General features: G+C 43.3%; 1 protein-coding gene across 8 annotated transcripts in view; it reads left to right on the top strand.

Moving 5' to 3' along the window:
* AFF2 (ALF transcription elongation factor 2) overlaps positions 1-17,932 on the top strand; it is a 464,322-nt gene that overhangs the window by 230,752 nt on the left and 215,638 nt on the right. For all 8 annotated transcript variants that reach the window (XR_012160619.1, XM_073358389.1, XM_073358388.1 and 5 more), the window contains one exon: positions 16,755-16,847. Coding sequence is in view for 7 of the 8 variants with exons in the window: in XM_073358389.1 (XP_073214490.1) it covers positions 16,755-16,847 (93 nt within the window). In the remaining variant the exon portion in view is untranslated. The remainder of the gene's footprint in view (positions 1-16,754; positions 16,848-17,932) is intronic.

Genomic DNA, 17,932 nt, shown 5'->3' with positions numbered 1-17,932 from the left:
CCTCTTAGAAAGGAACAATCAGTTGCACACATACAAAATGAGAAAGTACTCCTGCAGAAAGGGACCTGAGGGTCAGAGTGGATCATAAGCTAAATATGAGTGAACACTGTAACACTATTGCAAAAAAAAGCAAATATCATTCTGGAATGTATTAGCAGGAGTGTTGTAAGCAAGACTAAAGTAGTAATTCTTCCACTCTACTCCATGCTGATTAGGCCTCAGCTGGAGTATTGTATCCAGTTCTGGGCACCACATTTCAGGAAAGATGTGGACTAACTGGAGAAAGTCCAGCGAAGAGCAACAAAAATAATTAAAGGTCTAGAAAACATGACCTATGATGGAAGATTGAAAAAATTAGGTTTGTTTAGTCTGAGAAGAGAAGACTGAGGAGGGGATATGTTTTCAAGTACATAAAGGTTGTTACAAAGAGGAGGAAGAAAAATTGTTCTCTTTAACTTCTGAGGATGGAAGCTGGGAATGGGCAACAGGAGATGGATCACTTGATGATTATTCATTCCTTCTGAAGCACCAGGCATTGGCCACTGTTGGAAAACAGGATACTGGGCTAGATGGACCTTTGGTCTGACCCAGCATGGCTGTTCTTATGTTCTTAGGACAAGAGGCAATAGGCTTAAATTGCATCAGGGATGGTTTAGGTTGGACATCAGGAAAAACTTCCTAATTCTCAGAGCCAGGGACAAATTGTAGGAGCCTATCTTCAATCTTATTATCCTCAGAGGCTACATGCAGGCATAACCGGTCCATATGCAGTAAATTGAAAGAAAAAGGAAAGACCATAAACCAGAGATGAGGCTGAATCAGAACCAGAGGGTAAGAAGAGGAGGCACAAGACAGATTCTTTCAATCAGAATGCTTTGAAATGCCTCTCAGGCAGGCCATTGCAGCTCAAGATATTCTGCTACACAAACCTCCCAAGAAGGAAAGTAAGGAGGAACGAGATGGAGAGAAGCCACTACAAAGCTTTTATAAGATCAGAAGCTACAACCGTATAACCCACTTCATACCACGCTGGAGGTTGATGTAAGAGAGGGATGGAAATATCTGGCTCCAACCAATCATCTTAAGAATTTTTGTACCCGCATTCCCAATGTGCAACAAGCCAAATCTGACCTGTGTCACTCCACATCTCTTCTTCTCTGACCAAGAACACATAGATCCCAGCCAAGGGGCATTTCCTCCTACGGAGACTCAGGAGAAATTGAGGTGACATCATCCATCCTGATGGCCTTGGCAGCCTCCATGTGATTTGCAGGGGCAGTCATAACTTAGACAGGCACTCTAAAAGGCATCATCTATCTCAAAAGCAAGACATTCCAAAGTCCTAGGGGCTTCTGTCAAGAAATCTTTCTGGCCGCAGCCATTGTTTTGGGTGCAACTGTGGATGCCCTGTGACTCATGTACACATCCCATCAGTATGTCCACACCACGTAGCCTTGAGACCACCATGCTCACAGCACATCCATTTGAACCCTTTTGGGAGGTGGTTTTATACTTCCTATCCATCAAGCTTGTCTCAGCTGGTGAGGTCTTCAGAACAGGCCACGCCCTTCCTAACAGAAATGGACAGATTTGCTTCTGCCCCCAAATGAGTTGAACACCTTTTATAATGGATGTGTAGACATCTCAAAGAATTTTTTGGTAAGCATAGATAAAATTTCCTGTGTCCATCCTTGCCTCTGTTTCCCTGGGTGACCTTGAGATGCCACTTAGCCCTCAGTTTTCCTATCTATAAAATGGGGAAATAATATTGCATAGGGGTACAATGAGACTAAATTCATTGTTTGCAAAGTGCATTGAGACCCTCAGCTGGAAGGTGCTGTACCATGTCAAGTATTACTGCTGTTCTATTATAACAGCACAAAGGCGGTCTTGGGCCGCCGTCCTCCCCCCCGCCACCAGCGGCAGTCCTGGGCCATGTGCCACCGCCCCTGCCCTCCCCCAGCACCAGCAGCCGCCCCCGGGCCATGTGCCGCCACCCCCCAGCACCAGCAGTGGTCCTGGGCCATGCATCACCTCTCGCCCCAGAGCACCCGCGGTGCCCCCGTCACGCATTTAAAATTACACTGGACGCTACGGGTTAGCCATCTCTGTGGAAGATTGCTAACATTTCCTTGAAGAAAGCATGGTGCTCAATTTAATGTTCCAAGCCCTCTTATGGATTTTCAATCTGTTTTAGCCATATATCTCAACATGTGCTTAACATTATGGGGTAAGGTTATTGAATACGTAAGGTCCTTTCAATTTCTTAATACAGGACATGTTTCGTAATATGCATGTGAGAAGAATGCACGTTCCATGGATGGAGAGACTTTTTTGAACTTTTCAAACTGTCGCATTAAAATTGTCACAATTGTTTAATTAGCGAATAGATCCTGCCACACTGATTTATGTCAGCCATGTAACATTCTCTGTGGATAGCTGGCAATTCCCTGACGAGAACGATTTGTAGTTGTGGCCCTGTCATAGTTGTCAGTAGAAACCTCTATTTTCTGCAATTTACAGCTCCTCTGTAAAAATCTGACGTGGGCCAAAACTTCCATACAAAATCCCCACCCAAGAATAAATAGGTTGTTACAAGGAGATAAAAAAAGTTTGCTCCTGACCCTGTAGAGGAAAGAAACAAATACAGTATGGAGATTTACTGGTTCTGGAGGCTTCCATGGCTAGACCAGAAAATCAGTGTGGCCAGAAATTCAACACTGCTGGATAGAGCACTGAACTGGGGCCCAGGAAAACTGGGTTCCATTCCCAGGTCTGCGTCTGGCCTGCTGAGTGACCTTGGGCAAGTCATTTCCCCTCCCTGTGCCTCAGTTTTCCTATCTGTAAAATGGCAATGATGATTAAGGCTAAGATTCAGTCATGAGTATTTTTAGTAAAAGTCATGGACAGGTCACAGGCAGTAAACAAAAATTCATAACCTCTGACCTGGTCCATGACTTGTAATATCTACCCCTGACTATATCTTGGGTGCTCTGGGGCTAGGGGTGGCTGGGGGTGCTCTGGAGCAAGTTGTAGCCCAGGAGCACCGGGGGTGCTCTGGGACAAGGGGTGGCCTGGGGGCACCGCGGGTGCTCTGGGGCGAGAGGCGATGCATGGCTCAGGACCACTGCTGGTGCTGGTGGGGCGCGGCCACTGGTGCTGGGGGGCAGCGGCACGTGGCCTGGGGGCGGCCGCTGATGCCGGGGGGGGGTGCAGGAGCAGCGGCACATGGCCCAGGACTGCCGCTGGTTGCGGGGGAAGGACGGTGGCCCAAGACCGCCGCTGGTGCTCGGGGATGGGGGGGCCAAGACTGCCCCAGTAGCGACTGGTGCAGTTGGGCCAGGAGCCACCCCAGCTGCTCAGGTGGCCCTGGAATCAGTCGCATCAGCTGCTGCAGAAGTCCCGGAGGTTCTGTGACCTCTGTCACAGACTTGCAGGCTTAATAATGACACCAGTCTCTTTTTCGCAAAACGTTTTACATAGTGTGATGAAAAATGCTATAGAAAAGCTAGGTGGTAGCTTTACATTACAATGGTCCCTTCCAGCTTTAGAATCTGTGCATCTCTGCGAACAATGCAAAACAGGCCTCTTTTATTAAATAAATTGTTGTTGCCTCTCTCGCCCTCTCGTTAGATGAGAGGGGACTTAATCAAACTGTTCTGAACCTCAAAAAAGATTTGAGTTTGGTTTAAGGAAGGGGTGGAAGTTCTGGGAGGTGAGTCATTTTGTTTTAAACTGAATCCATGTCTGGCTAAAATTGTATTTGGGCTTTCTAACCTGTAGGCCTACGTACCTAGTCAACAAGAGGGCTGAGTTTCCAGTTTGCCTGCACAAGGAGATCACTGCAGATACTTTAATACAAATTGGGGCTCAGATTTAGTCATGAAGCACTCCCTCGTAAGAGAACAAAGTGTCAGCAGAGTTCTTCATTGGAGGCCTATTTCCATGAAAACAGTTGTCACTCTTTTTTCCTCAGCCAACTGAAGCTTTTGTTACTTTTAAAAGAAGTTTTCATGATCTCCTCATTACCATTTTTCTTAATGTGATAACTGTAAACTTCAAGAAAGCGATCTCGTTTGAAAGGATACAGCAGCCCTTAGAAATGTTATACTGACTGCTTATGTTCTCCTTTGAAATGGCTGAGGCTGGGGATTTCACTAAATGTATCATTCTGTCTGCTTTTGCCGCAGCATTGTCATTTTATAGTGTCTTTCACTTATAATACAAGCTATCCTTCAAAAAGAATGCCGTGTTACTGCATCTAGCCTTTGTATCTCTCCAGCAAAGTGAGATCAACAACTCCCTTTGGTAATTGCTGGAACATGATAATAAATTGCATGTTGTACTGAAAAAATACTCTTTGGCAGGTTTATTCCAGCTCCACTTCGTATAATAACTGGCAATTGTCATTGCTTGACACTTGCTGGAGTTATGAATAACACTAGCTGCTTAGAGCTAACTAGCAGAGTAATCATGGTTCTGCTGGGTGGTCTCTACTTGGGCGTCTATCCAGCTTGCTCGTATGACCCCTGATAAACGATTGCTAATGAACAGTCTGCTAGAGCTTTCGAGCCAGCTGAAGGCAACAAAGACAATCCATGTCATAGTCCGGTAATTTAGATACATTTTTGAAGAATGCTGATAAATTATAGAGGGTTCAGAGAGGAGCCACAAGAATGACTAAAAGATTAGAAAACATGCCTTATAGTGTTACACTCAAGGAGCTCAATCTATTTAGTTTAACAAAAAGAATGTTAAGGGATGACTTGATTACAGTTTATAAGTACCTACATGGAGAACAAGTATTTAATAATGAGCTCTTCAGTCTAGCAGAGAAAGGTGTAAAGCAAACCAACAGCTTGAAGTTGAAGCTAGACATATTCAGACTGGAAATAAGGCATACTTTTTTTAACGGTGAGAGTAATGCAACATTGCAACAATTTAGCAAGGGCCACGATGGATTCTCTGTTGCTGACAATTTTTAAATCAGGATTGGATGTTTTTTCTAAAGGGTCTGCTCTAGGAATTATTGAGGGGAAGTTCTCTGGCCTGTGGTACACCGGAGGTCAGACTAGATGATCACAATGGTCCCTGCTGGCCATGGAATCTCTGAAACTAAGAATCTATGATGCCAACTGCGGGAGTTCTCTGGCCACCTGGGTCTTGCTAAGTCATCACTATAGTGTGCCTTGCACTGTTGGCTACCCCGGGTTTTCCCAGTTATAAGTGAAGCTAGGACTTGTTTTTTAGTTATTTATTCATTAGGTTCCAGCATTGTGCTGGGCACTGTACCAGACACAAAGTGAGACCATTCCTGCCCCAAAGAGTTTACAGTCTCAGACATTGGATTTATGGGTTATTACAACAATCTGTAACTCACTAGCCCCTCTTTTACTCCTATGACTACGGGGGTGTTAACCAGCCAATTTTCCTTGAATGGTCCCTTAGAATATGTGCTAACTACTTATGTGAAACTATTTGTTCAACCTTGTATTTAGCTATGACATTCTGAGTACCCTTCCCAGACCTGAGGAGGAGGTCTATGTAGCTTGAAAGCTTGTCTGTCTCACCAACAGAAGTTGGTCCAATAAAAGATATTAGCTCACTGAGCTAGTCTGTACAGTCTCAGAGGCAGACATAGAGAAGATCTGATACGCGAGCAGCTTGTGTGCATCGTGAGTGAAGTGAATCTTTAGTTGGGACTTGTGGTAGGTTGGAAAGGTGGGTTGGCAAACTGGTAGGGAAATGGAGAAGCCACTCCATGCGTGGGAGTTTGGAAGAAAATGAGGAAATGGTGAAAAAACCACAATCTCTAAGAGGCTTGAGCTAAACGAGAATCTCCAAATGTTTATCTGTTCAGCCTTCTGACACACATTTGAGAGATTTTGACATTTCAGTAGGAGGCATTGGTGACACAATGCAGCCAGTCCATCACAGTAAGAAGGGAGAGCTACATTTCCACACATATGCAGGAAAGTTCATATTCCAGTAAAGATCTTAAGGCAGTGCAGGAGATCTGGCAGAATCTTTGGTCTGAGGAAAAAAGCAGCCTTGGGAAAGACTTTTTCAATACACGATACAATGCTGTGTGCTAGCTTCAATTGTTTGTGTTTGGAATCCAATTTTAATGAAACCAAATCACAGTTTATATGAAATAACTTGGGTTAAACTCAAATGGAACATAGTGTCATTTTTTAATCTTCCCCTATATGCCAAATCAAGTGATCAGTGCGCCTGTATTAAGAATAAAGCTAATGTATTATTGGGTCAGGTTGCTGATGTTGAAATCCTTGGGGATTAGAGTGGAATCATCTTCGGCATATTGTAAGGATGTGGATTTTAAACTGGCTGGACTGGACCCAAGACTGAGTGTGCAGGGTAGAATTAAATGTTTCAATGCTAGTTCTCCAAAACAAATTGTGCAGTTTAGTTATGCCCATTATTGCATTTGGAGATGTTTCTTTTCACTGCTCAAGTGTTAGTGCTCCAGAAATTAAATGTGCTTCATAATAAGTTACATAGATCTGTCTCGTCGTGTGGATAAATAACCGGTCATTGTATTTTGTATGAAAAAAATGATTGTGTCTGGCAATGAAAAGGAGGTGGTGTAATTTATTGTACAAATGTGCAAAGGGTAGCGCCATGGGGTGTTTACAGTCTTGTTTTGTAACTGTAAATTGTAATTATGTTCTCAGTGCAAACCCTAAGTTTGGGGGTTTCAAGGAAGAAAACAGTCAATATGAGACATGCTTTTTTGCTTGTGTGGCTCTGAATGGATGGAACAAATTACCAGATTCCCTTAAACAATTGCCAGTGCTGAATAGTTTCAAGAAAACAGTTGCTTATTTGCTTGAAGGAACCCTGCCAATGTTTTTTAAATTGCAGAGATGAAATTATATGTTGGTCTTAGTAACTTTTCAAAGAATTAGCTTTTTATTGCTCATTGTGCTTTTGTTTATATGATGCTGTTCTATTGTCAGGATGTTATGCTGGAATATAACAGTTCAGTGTGTACTTCCTGTCTCCTGGGAGCTGCATGGAAATTAGATGTGCCATCCCAGGAGATTATTCCAAGCGAGTATCATTTTGAATGAAGAAAATAAATGGAATATGACTGGGCCTGTCAGTGGGGTTGGAAGCTGTGGGAGGCATTGCATTAGCGGTGCTAGGCCACAGCAAGACTTCGTCACTATGTATTGGGTAACAGAGTCATTAGTTTAGTCACCCAGAATGAGATGCAGAAAGATGCTGGGTTTTTTTGTAGGGGACTTCTGGTACAAGTGGCTGAAAAGGATCAAAAAAGGTACTAGACATTTGTATGGATCATATTAATGTCTGTAACTCCAGCTATTCTCATTAACATATTTTGGAAGGATATTAAACATCCTACCTTAGTGTTTGAGCCAGTTTTTAACTATTAGTGCTTAAGCTGGGTCCTAATGTGAGACATGAAGAAGAGCTCTGTGTAAGTTCAGAAGCTTGTCTCTTTTACCAGTAGAAATTGGCCCAGTGAAAGATATTACTTCACGCCCATTGTGGGATTCTTGTACCCTCCTCTGAAGCATCTGGGGCTGGCCACTGTCAGAGACAGGACCCTGAACTAGGTGAAGCTCAAGCAGGATCTCTCCCAGCAGATGATTCCACCCAATGGGGCGGTTCTTGAGATGTGTTAATATTTCATATGGAACAGCATGGCACACTTGCTTAGTCAAGCTGCGGGGCCTTGATTGCCCATGCCACTTATACGAGAAGAGTGGCTGTACCATGCTCTTGGCTTCATGGAAGGGGAGGGGCCATCTCAGTGGCATCATCTGTTGGCCTCTCCTGGAGACCCTGCAGATGCCGCTATGTAGACATTCTGCAGGGTGTTGGCTGGCCAAAGCGGATTGAGTTGCGGATAAGCTGTATCATCCCATGCTCAAACCCCTGATTTACACGTGGAAACCCAGGAAGGAATTAATGTTAATGACTGAGGCAATGGCAGCAAGGCTCAGGGGGGCAGCTGCCTGTGCAGGATAGCTCCAGCTTCTGTGAATCTGGGATGTCTTTCCCATGATACTCCAATCTTGGGAGTCCTCACCCTTCCTTTAATCCCCTGTATGGCAACTTTCCCTTCTATTTCCCCATAAAGTTCTGCCTGGTTTGTTAGGCGATACTATTCCATTTTGCTGATTCAGTTCTGAAAGCCTGTCACTGCCCTTCTACATGTTACTCACACAAATAACCTAAACATGGCAAGAAGAGCGATGGTAAACTGCAAACTCTTAATTATGACCCCACAGGGGACTAGTTTTTCTTTCAGAAAGGACCTGATTTAGGACTTCTGCTTCGACTAAAATTCCTACTAAAGCCAAAGGAAGTTTTGCCTGAGTCAGGAGTACCAAGGTTTTGACCTCTCTCTCTCTCTCTCTCTCTCTCTCTCCCTATGCTCATTGCCTTCTTAATCTACTGTTCCTAATCAAATTCCAGAGTGGACTCTATTATATGGACTGGAACTACTTTCTGGAGTGGACCGGAGTCACTAAATTCTAACACTGTTGTATATAGTAGCTTCATTATTTTCCCAAAAATAGTTTCCCGAGCTGAGCTATCTTCCCATTGTAATGGAACATTGTTTTACTTCGCCTACACAAGATTTGTTAGGGCAATAAATATGTCAGTCATGATTTGCTATTTTTTATTGTCTCTTAACTGCTCTAAGCAAGGAATATCAGTATATTTTAGTTATAAAAGCTGAAGTGTGAGGGAAGTATATTTGGAAAGTATGCAGTAAAAGAATGGAGGAGAATAACTGGAAGCTCAGTAGAAAGAGAAAATATTCCTATTGCCATCACTTTCTTTCTGTAAATAGTCCTCAAATGTTAGCAAAACAGGAAAGGAAAACATATGTTGTAATGTTTATAGCTGACCTCTGTTAGCTTCTAAAACAATTTCTAAATTCATTTTCACTGAGTGTGTTTTTTGTCAGTCCTTTCTGCTCTGCAAATATGGGAACGTAAAGCAAGTATATTAGCACGGGAGGATATGGTATCCATCCCATACACCAGCCAAGCCTGGGGTACTTATTTGTTGTCATGGAAAAAAACTACAAGGTGAATACTTTTTTTTTTTTTTTTGGGGGGGGGGGGATATTATGGTCAGGGAGAAGATGAGTGGTTTTATTTATAGCATAAAATTCTGGCTTTTGAAAAAGAATTTGGATTTTGGAATGTCTTTCATTTCACTGTAGAAGACTTTTGTACTTTAACAAGATAAATGATTTACTAGGATGACTAAGGCATCATTGCAAATGCAGCCATGTCGTTCCTTCATATAATGTGAGCTAGTCATATGCCGCTGATGATACATTTGTTGAGCTGTCTGCATGGGTAAATAGTTTTCTACATTCGTGCCTTTACCGAGGAATTTGGCTCTCTCTGTTAGGACATCATTAAAGTTATTTTCATAGCTGTTTTTATGTCTTAGAAACAAACAAGCTGTTGTGTCACTGGTTCCTAGGAGCTTCTTAATTCACTGAAATGTGATAGTCAAATGCATAACTATGAGCTTTCTGATCATGTTCACACTGTTGGAGTATTCACACAGCACTGAGACAATCCCCAAATACCTCTCCCAGTATGTATTGGGCTCAGTGTAAAAACCGAGGGTGGATTCCCTGGAGTAGTCTTTTCTTTGGTTATTCCAAATTCCTGGTCAGGAATGTGGAAGGGATGTCCCCATGTGATCTCACAAACAAATTGTCCTTTAGTTCACATGGACTATTTTGCATCATTAGTTTTAAAACCCTATTGGTTATTTGCATTTCTGTTAGCTTTGAGCTCCAGTTTGCATTGCTTTTTATACCTGCCGTAGCCTTTTCTCTTTAGAGGTGGCTGACTGAGATTTTTTTCAGTTCAGCTTGCCCAGCACATATAGAATTTAGATGCTGCTTCTGTGTTACTAAATTGACCAACTTCCTAGCAGAGAGAAAATGGGTAGGGCTGCGCAAGTGCAAAAGCTAGCAAGATATTGAGAGACTAATCACACTTTATATTAGGATTCCACTGGTAAGTGTTTATAAAGGGTTAATAGACCATTAACAGATGTTTTAATAAATGGTGAATTGATTGTGATAGACCAACAAGTCAACAGGTTGCTTATATCTTCATCTTAGAACCATCTATAACACATTCTACTGGTGTGCTCATAGCCATCTTTAACACACAGTATTCAGGTGTGGTAACATCTATTAGTCATTTAGCAACCCTTTATAAACTATTTATCAATGGAAGCTTAATATGAAGTGTGAGCAAGAAACTGCAGGTAGTTTAGAGCTACAGAACTAGTTGAGGAGCTGAAGGGACTGATGGATAAGGAAAGGTTGACAAAGAGTTTACGCGAGTCATGGCTCTGTGCAGTCCCTGCCAACTCCTTCGCCAGCAGTAACTTCTGAGCAGATTAGAAATCCAGCCACAGTGGAGGGGATCATGCCAAGGAGAGTACCTTCTTCCTAGCTACTATGCCTGCTCCCCATGCCTAATGCTGCCCGCTAAAACTGCAGACCAGACATTACATGGAGTGGCTGGGGCTAGGGGGAGGGGTGATACCAGAGTTGTAGATTTCTGTAGATTTCTTATCCACACCATATAGCAGAGGGCATCATTTGGCCCAGTGAGATCTATCATGCCATGAATTCATCCTCCAAGGGAAATAGCAGAAGCTGCATCTCTCTTGGGGTATTTCAAATTAGACTGGACAAGGCACTCTAGGGTTCATTGTAGGAAGTGAAGGTGCCTTCCTGGGGGTGGAGACTAGCAGCCCTCTTCCGTCATGATTTCTGTGGTTCTAGATCAGCACCTTTTGCCTGAATTTAAAACAAAAACAAAACACACACACACATACACACACACCAGCAACATTTTATTTTGAACAAGGAGGAAATTAAGGAAAAATTGAAATGGGGGAAAGGAACTAAACTTTGAAAGAGGCAATTAACTTGAGGGTCTGGTTTTGCAAAGCTATTTTTCCATCTGCCCCTTTTTCCCTGGGCTTAATTCTCCAGCTCAGATGTGCTTTGCAGAAGCTCACAAATCCCATTGCACTCCCAGTTCTCCCTTTCCATTTGAGCCCTGATTTGGCCAGTGTCTCTACAGCTCTTAAAGAGTTCAGTCAGGAAAAAACAGTGATTCATTAGACCCCTTCTGCACATGTACTTCTCAGTTACTTACCTGAGGGCTTTTACAGCTAGAAAAAAGCAGATTTAGCTGAAGAAACAAGCGTGCCTAGTCCTAATAAATAAAACACATGGAGTCAATTAAAACAATGTTTAAATAAGTTTCAGGAAGGAGGACGCTTGATGTTACTACATCAGTGGACCACAGTGACTTCTAAGCCAACCAACTGTGTAACTTTACATTCCCATTTGATCTGCAGGTCTATAAAAATATGTATGCATACTTACGATAATAGTCATATGCCCAATCCATCAGCTAACATGATTTTGGAATTATTTTAAGTCCAAACCATCTGAAAATAAATCCTCACTTGATTTTGTGGACTTACTTTACTTCCATTATATTCCACTTTAAAACATTTCATATGCTCAGTTTTATTATTGTTACTTTCAGGAATTTCTAAATGCTTCCAAATTTGGATTTATTAAATTTTTGAACTTTATCCCTGGAAAAAGAAATGGTGTGATTCCCTGCTATCATTGCTGGCATATGTCAAATTTCACAAGCTAAACTGAGTAAGGCCTTGCCAGTATTTGGGAGGTGGACCACCAAGTGAAAACAAGGTGTTGCAAGGTATAATGTTGATGATTCAATGGGTGGCATTCTTCCCTTTAAGGCCACGATTCTGCAAAGATTGGTGCATGTGTGTAATTCTACACAAGTGAGTAGTCCAGTTGGGTTTGGTGGGATTACTCCTGAGTATAGTTAACGTATGCGTAAGTTTTTGCAGGATCAGGGCTTGAGGTTCAGATCCTGGCTTGAGAACAGCGGAAATGCATGAGTGTGTCCACATGGAGTTCTTTTACTTCAGTAGGACTCTGCACATGTAGGCAGTTCTCAATGCAAATCAGGGCCCAAGTCTACGGTACCAATGCCAGCATATTGTTAAGGAAAACATGAGCCCTAGAGGGTATATTTTTCAGATGAGATGTAAAGTCAAGGCTTTGAAATCTTTAAAAGTCTTTTAAACAAGATTGCTGGGGTGTCTGTCCTGGGTTTATTAGCACGTTAGATGATTATATTCCTCCTGCTTTCATGACCCATCACATCTTGACTAACGTGGTATTCTTCTTCGCTTACTGACATTAAAACTGTGGTGTAATTTTGAATGTGTTATCACAGTAGCTGACATGTTCTGTTCCACAGATAACTGTATTTCAACCCGTAGTTAAGGTTGTGTCACAACTTCTGCTTAACGGTTGACCTTTCCAAGACCTCTACAATCAATATGCTTAGTCAGATTCTTTTGAAAGTTGGAGGATGCAGGGTAGGGTGAGTGACCCAAATTGGGGTCATTTGAACTTGGGGATACAGAGATATAAGCCCCCTAAAAATAGCCATTTTTCAGAATGTTTCTAGTTGTTTTTTTGTTAGCAAAGCTACAGGTCAAACTATTAATATTATGTGGCCTCAATCTGTTGAGCTTTTCCCAAGATAATGTATGGCATCCACTAAATCTTTGGGGACCCAAGTTGAGAACGGTACTGGAGAAAAAGTACATTTTTACAGTGCGCATGTGCCAATACAGAAAAATGACTAGAATTCCCTTACCGCCATTTTGTATGCTTTAAATCTCAGCTCTTGTATGTGCTCTAAAATCTGAATGGTTACTCCAATTGCTTTGACATTTGGTGTGTCACATGAAGGCCCGGGGTAGCGTTAGTGATCCAAATTTGGGATCATGTGACTAAGGGGTTCCCAAGTTACTGGCCGCCCAAAAAATTGGTTTCTTTCTGCTACCTTGCACCATTAAACTGTGGGGTACTACTGAGTGAATGAACCACAGGCCGAATTCAGACTGATGGCTGTGTACTCTTCCTTCAATTAACGTAATAAGAATAAGTTAATCACAAGGCCCCATCAAAGGGAAAAGGAGCTTTGGACTAAGTAAGTGGAGGTTGCTACAATTTAAAAGTTGTGGGTGGCAATTTAATTTTGGGGGAATGTAATCCCAGTCTTTGGGAGGGGGGGAATTAGGCATGTGACTGCTTCCTGGGAAAGGAGGGGAATTAGAGGATGGAGAAGTGGAGCAATAGGAGGGGAGGGGGCTATGGGGAGGATAAATTAGGGTTAAGTGGTACAGGAGGGGAGAGATGTTATGGGGGGTCAGGTGAGGTGAGCATGGCACCCCACCCCTGAGCTCTTGCAGTGCCATCCCACATCAGCAAGTGCATCCCAACCCCCTGTACTGCAAACTTCCTGCACCGCACAGCGTTGCCAGTACACCCCAACTCCCCTACACCCCACTGCTCTACCAGTGTACCCAAACTTCCCTGCATCCCCAGCTCTGCCAGTGCACCCCATGCCCCTGCATCCCCAGCCCTGCACATCCATCTTTGCCAGTGCACCTCAGTACGGCATACACTAGCTCTTTAGCGTTAGGTGGAATCCGGTGGGTGAGAGTGAATAGATTGTAAAAGGAGGTGAAGATCTTCAGCAACTCTGGGGTTGGCAGAGGGAAAGGTATGTGTGTTAACAGGCCATATGGGACGTTGCTGGAAGAGAGCAGGGTTAAGGTTGCATAGTCAACTTTAATTGCACTTTTCCTGATTTTCAGAATTTTGAGTTTTGTTCAACTCAACGTTCTGCACTGCAGCAACACACCACCAAACAACTTTAACTCTGTGTCAGTGTAGGGGTGGGGATGGGGGTTTTGCCACTGAATTAGATGAATACATTGGGTGAAATCCTGGCCCCACTGAAGTCAATGGTACTTTTGCCATTAACAGCAGCGGGGTCAGGATTTCACCCATTATATATTAGTTTTCTAAAATAATATCACACTCATTCTTCCGTCTTCAACGGCTTCACATCAGAGTGTCCCTTCCCTCTAGCAAAGAGAAGTGTAAAAGGTTTTCTCGTGTCCCTGGTCCACTGAGTTGATCCTCAAGACAGCCAGAGGAGTTACTCAAGAAATATTCGAAAGATTCCTTGACACCTTCCCCCAGAAGCTAAGGCATCTACATTTAAAGGATTTCCACCCCCTAATGGCCAGGGAAGATGAGGCTGATATCAAGCCCTGAATTTATCTCTACTGTATGGCTGGCTTCTGTCTTAAAATCTGAATGTGTCTCCATCTTCTGTCTATGTCAGGGTTTCTCAACCCATGGGTCGGGACCCGAAATTGGGTTGCTAGAATGTTTCAAAGGGTTGTGTGGCAGTTCATGTGGCTCTTGTCGCACAGGGCTGGCTGGGCTCGCCTCCCTGCTCCAGGAACTGCAATTTCTGGGGTCCCAGCACCACTCAGGTTTGGCCCAACCATCACGATGATGGGCATCCAGATAGGCCAAATTTGAATGAGTGGCGCTGCAACCCGACGAGTCAGGTCACAACTCCACTCACACAAATTTGGTCCAGTCAGGGGGGTGGGGCTGAAACCTGAGTGGCTCTCGAAACCCCAGAGGTTGCAACGCCCAAAGCCGAGAACCAGCCCCAGAGCAATGGAGCTGCAGGAGCCGCCACTGTGGGATGGCCGCCAAGGTAGAGTGAGTGCTGGACAGGACCCAACCCCCCCCCCAGTAAGGTTGCCAACCCTCCAGGATTGTCCTGGAATCTCCAGGAATTAAAAATTAATCTTTAATTAAAGGTTATGCCATGTGATGAAATCTCCAGGAATACATCCAACCAAAATTGGCAACTCTATCCCACAGGGGGCAGGACCTGACTGAAACCACCCCAGGGCCTTCACCCCCAGACTATTTTGTGGGTCACAACAGGCCATAAACGTTTACAAATAGGTCCTGACTCACAGAAAGGTTGAGAACCACTGGCCTATCTCATATATTCTCCCTTTCATCATTTTCTTGCTATTGAAGGGATGTGCCACAAAGTGACCCATCCAACCTACCAAGGCTCCCTGATTGTCTACCCCAACTCTGACCCCAACGTAGGTTAGAACGGCATGGGGGCTACTCTGACTTCTGCTGGCAGTCCCCTAGGGACATTTTCTCACCCTTGATGTGCTCCTCCCCGTATGCAGGAGCTTCGTTTGCTCTCTGTCCACTGGGGATTCCCCCACAACAGGGATATCCCCTACAGGGATTTGGGGTTCTTTCCCACTCCTGCCTGAATGGCGCAAAGAGAGCAGACTGTCCCCTGTGCATAGTGAGTGGTTTCATTTACTTTTCCTTACCTCAGTAAAGCATATCACATGATCTCTGGAAGGATAATTAGGGAAGTGAAAGTATTTACTGGCTACTTCTACAGTGAAAATATCTTTGCAGCTGAATGCAACCATCCTCATCATGTTTTAGCTGGCTGAGCCAAGCACCCTCAGGTGGGACTGGTTGTGATTGATGGTTCACAACATTAACCTTTAACAAGGTCTTCTTTCTTTTTTACTTGCAGAATGTCAGCTAGGGCTGCAGGAGAAACAAAGCAGCTGTAGCTTGTAAGATTTGTTGTGATCAGCCGTAGGTTTTTAAGAGCAGAGTAAAGCTGCAAACACCTGCACTAGTGTAACACAGCCAGTAACATCGCTGTCACATGCAGAAATTCATAGATGAGACATTCTTTCTCTTTTGTTTGTCATAAAAGAATCTCTTCTGAGCTTTGAAAGTAAAGAAAAACAATGAGACAAAGATGTAACCGATCACCAGAGACATGTATTATATTACCTGTCGGAATATTCCTCAAATTACAAACAAAGGTAAGAAAGAATGGAGCAGCATCTAAAATGGAATGCACTCATTGCAAGGGCATAGACAAGCTTTGCCTAAAACTTGCACTATCTGTGTTTTTCCTGATTTTTCTTTTCTGAGGATGGGCCAGGTCTGTCCCATTGGCATCAGAGGGGAAACTACCATTGACTTCGGCAGAAAAATGATCAGACGCTTAGCGTTCCAATAAACACACACTTCTGTGTTTTGTGACCTGTGCCATTGAATACCTGAGAGATTTCCATGAAGACATTTAAACACATCGTTAAAAGTGCAAGACTATGGTTATGCTGGTTAGAAAGGAAGGATTGCTCAGTGGATAGGGTGCTGACTTGAGAGACCTGGGTTCAAGTCCCTGCTGAGCCACAGGCTTCCTGTGTGACCTTGGGCAAGTCAATCTCTGTGTACTTCCGTTCCCCATCTGTAAAATGGGGATAATAAAACTGTCCCACCTCACAGGAGGATGAGGCTAAATACACTAAAGATTGAGAGTTGCTCAGGTGCTAGGACAGTGGGGGGCCATTACACATACCTAAGATATCTGGCCATGGGAGTAGAGCCAGCGGCTAACCTGCTGAAGGCCATCTCAGCTCCATGTTGGACATAGCTGAAATTTTCACCGGTGGGACTAGTAGCATTAAAGCATGTTTCCACTGTGCTTCCTGAGAGTATGTGATCACTGTATAATTAGGGAGCTTATCCACCAGGTAAGGACTCGTGATGCCTTCTGAGCAAACCTGTCCCTCACCCTGTAGAAGCAGATATGTGATGTTGGCCTTGTTAATCAGTCCAGGGTTTGATGGCCAACTGTGGGGTAATTCTCTCTCTCTTTTTTTTTTAATTGAGTGAATGTCTTCTCAAAAACATATTTTCCCCCCACTAGGAGATGACCCATTCCTGGCCTCCACCTCTTACTGCTATTCACACCCCCGGCAAGGCTGAGCAGACCAAGTTTTCCATCCCAAGCAAGGTGCAGGTAGGTTATTAATTATTATTCATTCAGATATGAGTGATCTTCACTAGACACTTTGACCCATATCCTCAAAGATATTTAGACTCCTAACTTCCATTGAAATCAATTTTAGGAGCCTAAATAAGCCCAATTTGAAGATCTGGAACTTTACTTTTGTGATTTGGTTTCATTTTCAAAATTCTCTTGAGATGAAAATTCTCTTTAATATGAATTCCAAATTGATAGGGCTGCTTGTTCAGAACTTCAGAAGTTACAGTAAAGGATAAAAGGAAGGTGAATCTTATCTATGTTTTCAAACGAGTCTTTTATTACAAATAATATTTACAATATGCTTATTTTTTCTCCCGTTGTTTGTGTAACACACTGGCCAAGAGTATCTTTGTCCCCACTGAAACCACTAGTATATGGGTGAAGAAGTATATGGGTCTGTTCCTCCTCTACAGTTAAAAGGACTGGTACTTTAGCAAAGTCCCAGATTCAGTCCCTGCAGATGACCCAACCTGCAAGTGGTGACTTATACTGAGATTTGAACTGCTGTGGATCTCTGACACTTGGAGTCATACTTTCCGGGGGAGCTGGAAATGTTACCCCATAGCGTGGGGTTTTGTTCTTCCCTCAGTGGGCTGGACCATGTCAACAGTTTCTGAGGCTGCTACAGCTTTGAAGACAATAAAAAGCTGATTCTTTTACTCAAGCAATAGAGGTTTTTGCAATCATGCACTATTTCAGACATTTAAAATCAGTTTTCCCCTCACCAATTGTGTCCAGTTGTCACTATTTGCCAGAGATTCTCCCATTCCAAACCCTGCCTTCATGTGTTGGCTGAAGCTAATGTGAAATCAGTGTGGCTATTGCTATTAAAACAAAGCAAACACCTACCATGCCATATTCCAGCAAAACATCATTGTTCTGCTCCACTACTGACAATGGCAATGCACTTACATGCTCCTGCATTAAACATCACAGGACAGATTCATATTTGGGTGCAACTCCTAACTAAGCTGAATACTCCACTTGTTTATATTACTGTAAATCTGGCTAAACGCCACAGAATCCATTTAGGTCAAAGTGGATTCATACCTATATGA

The sequence above is a fragment of the Lepidochelys kempii genome, chromosome 9 (genome assembly GCF_965140265.1).
Source record: "Lepidochelys kempii isolate rLepKem1 chromosome 9, rLepKem1.hap2, whole genome shotgun sequence".
Classification (NCBI taxonomy): Eukaryota; Metazoa; Chordata; order Testudines; family Cheloniidae; genus Lepidochelys; species Lepidochelys kempii.
This window is presented reverse-complemented; position numbering and strand designations above follow the sequence as displayed.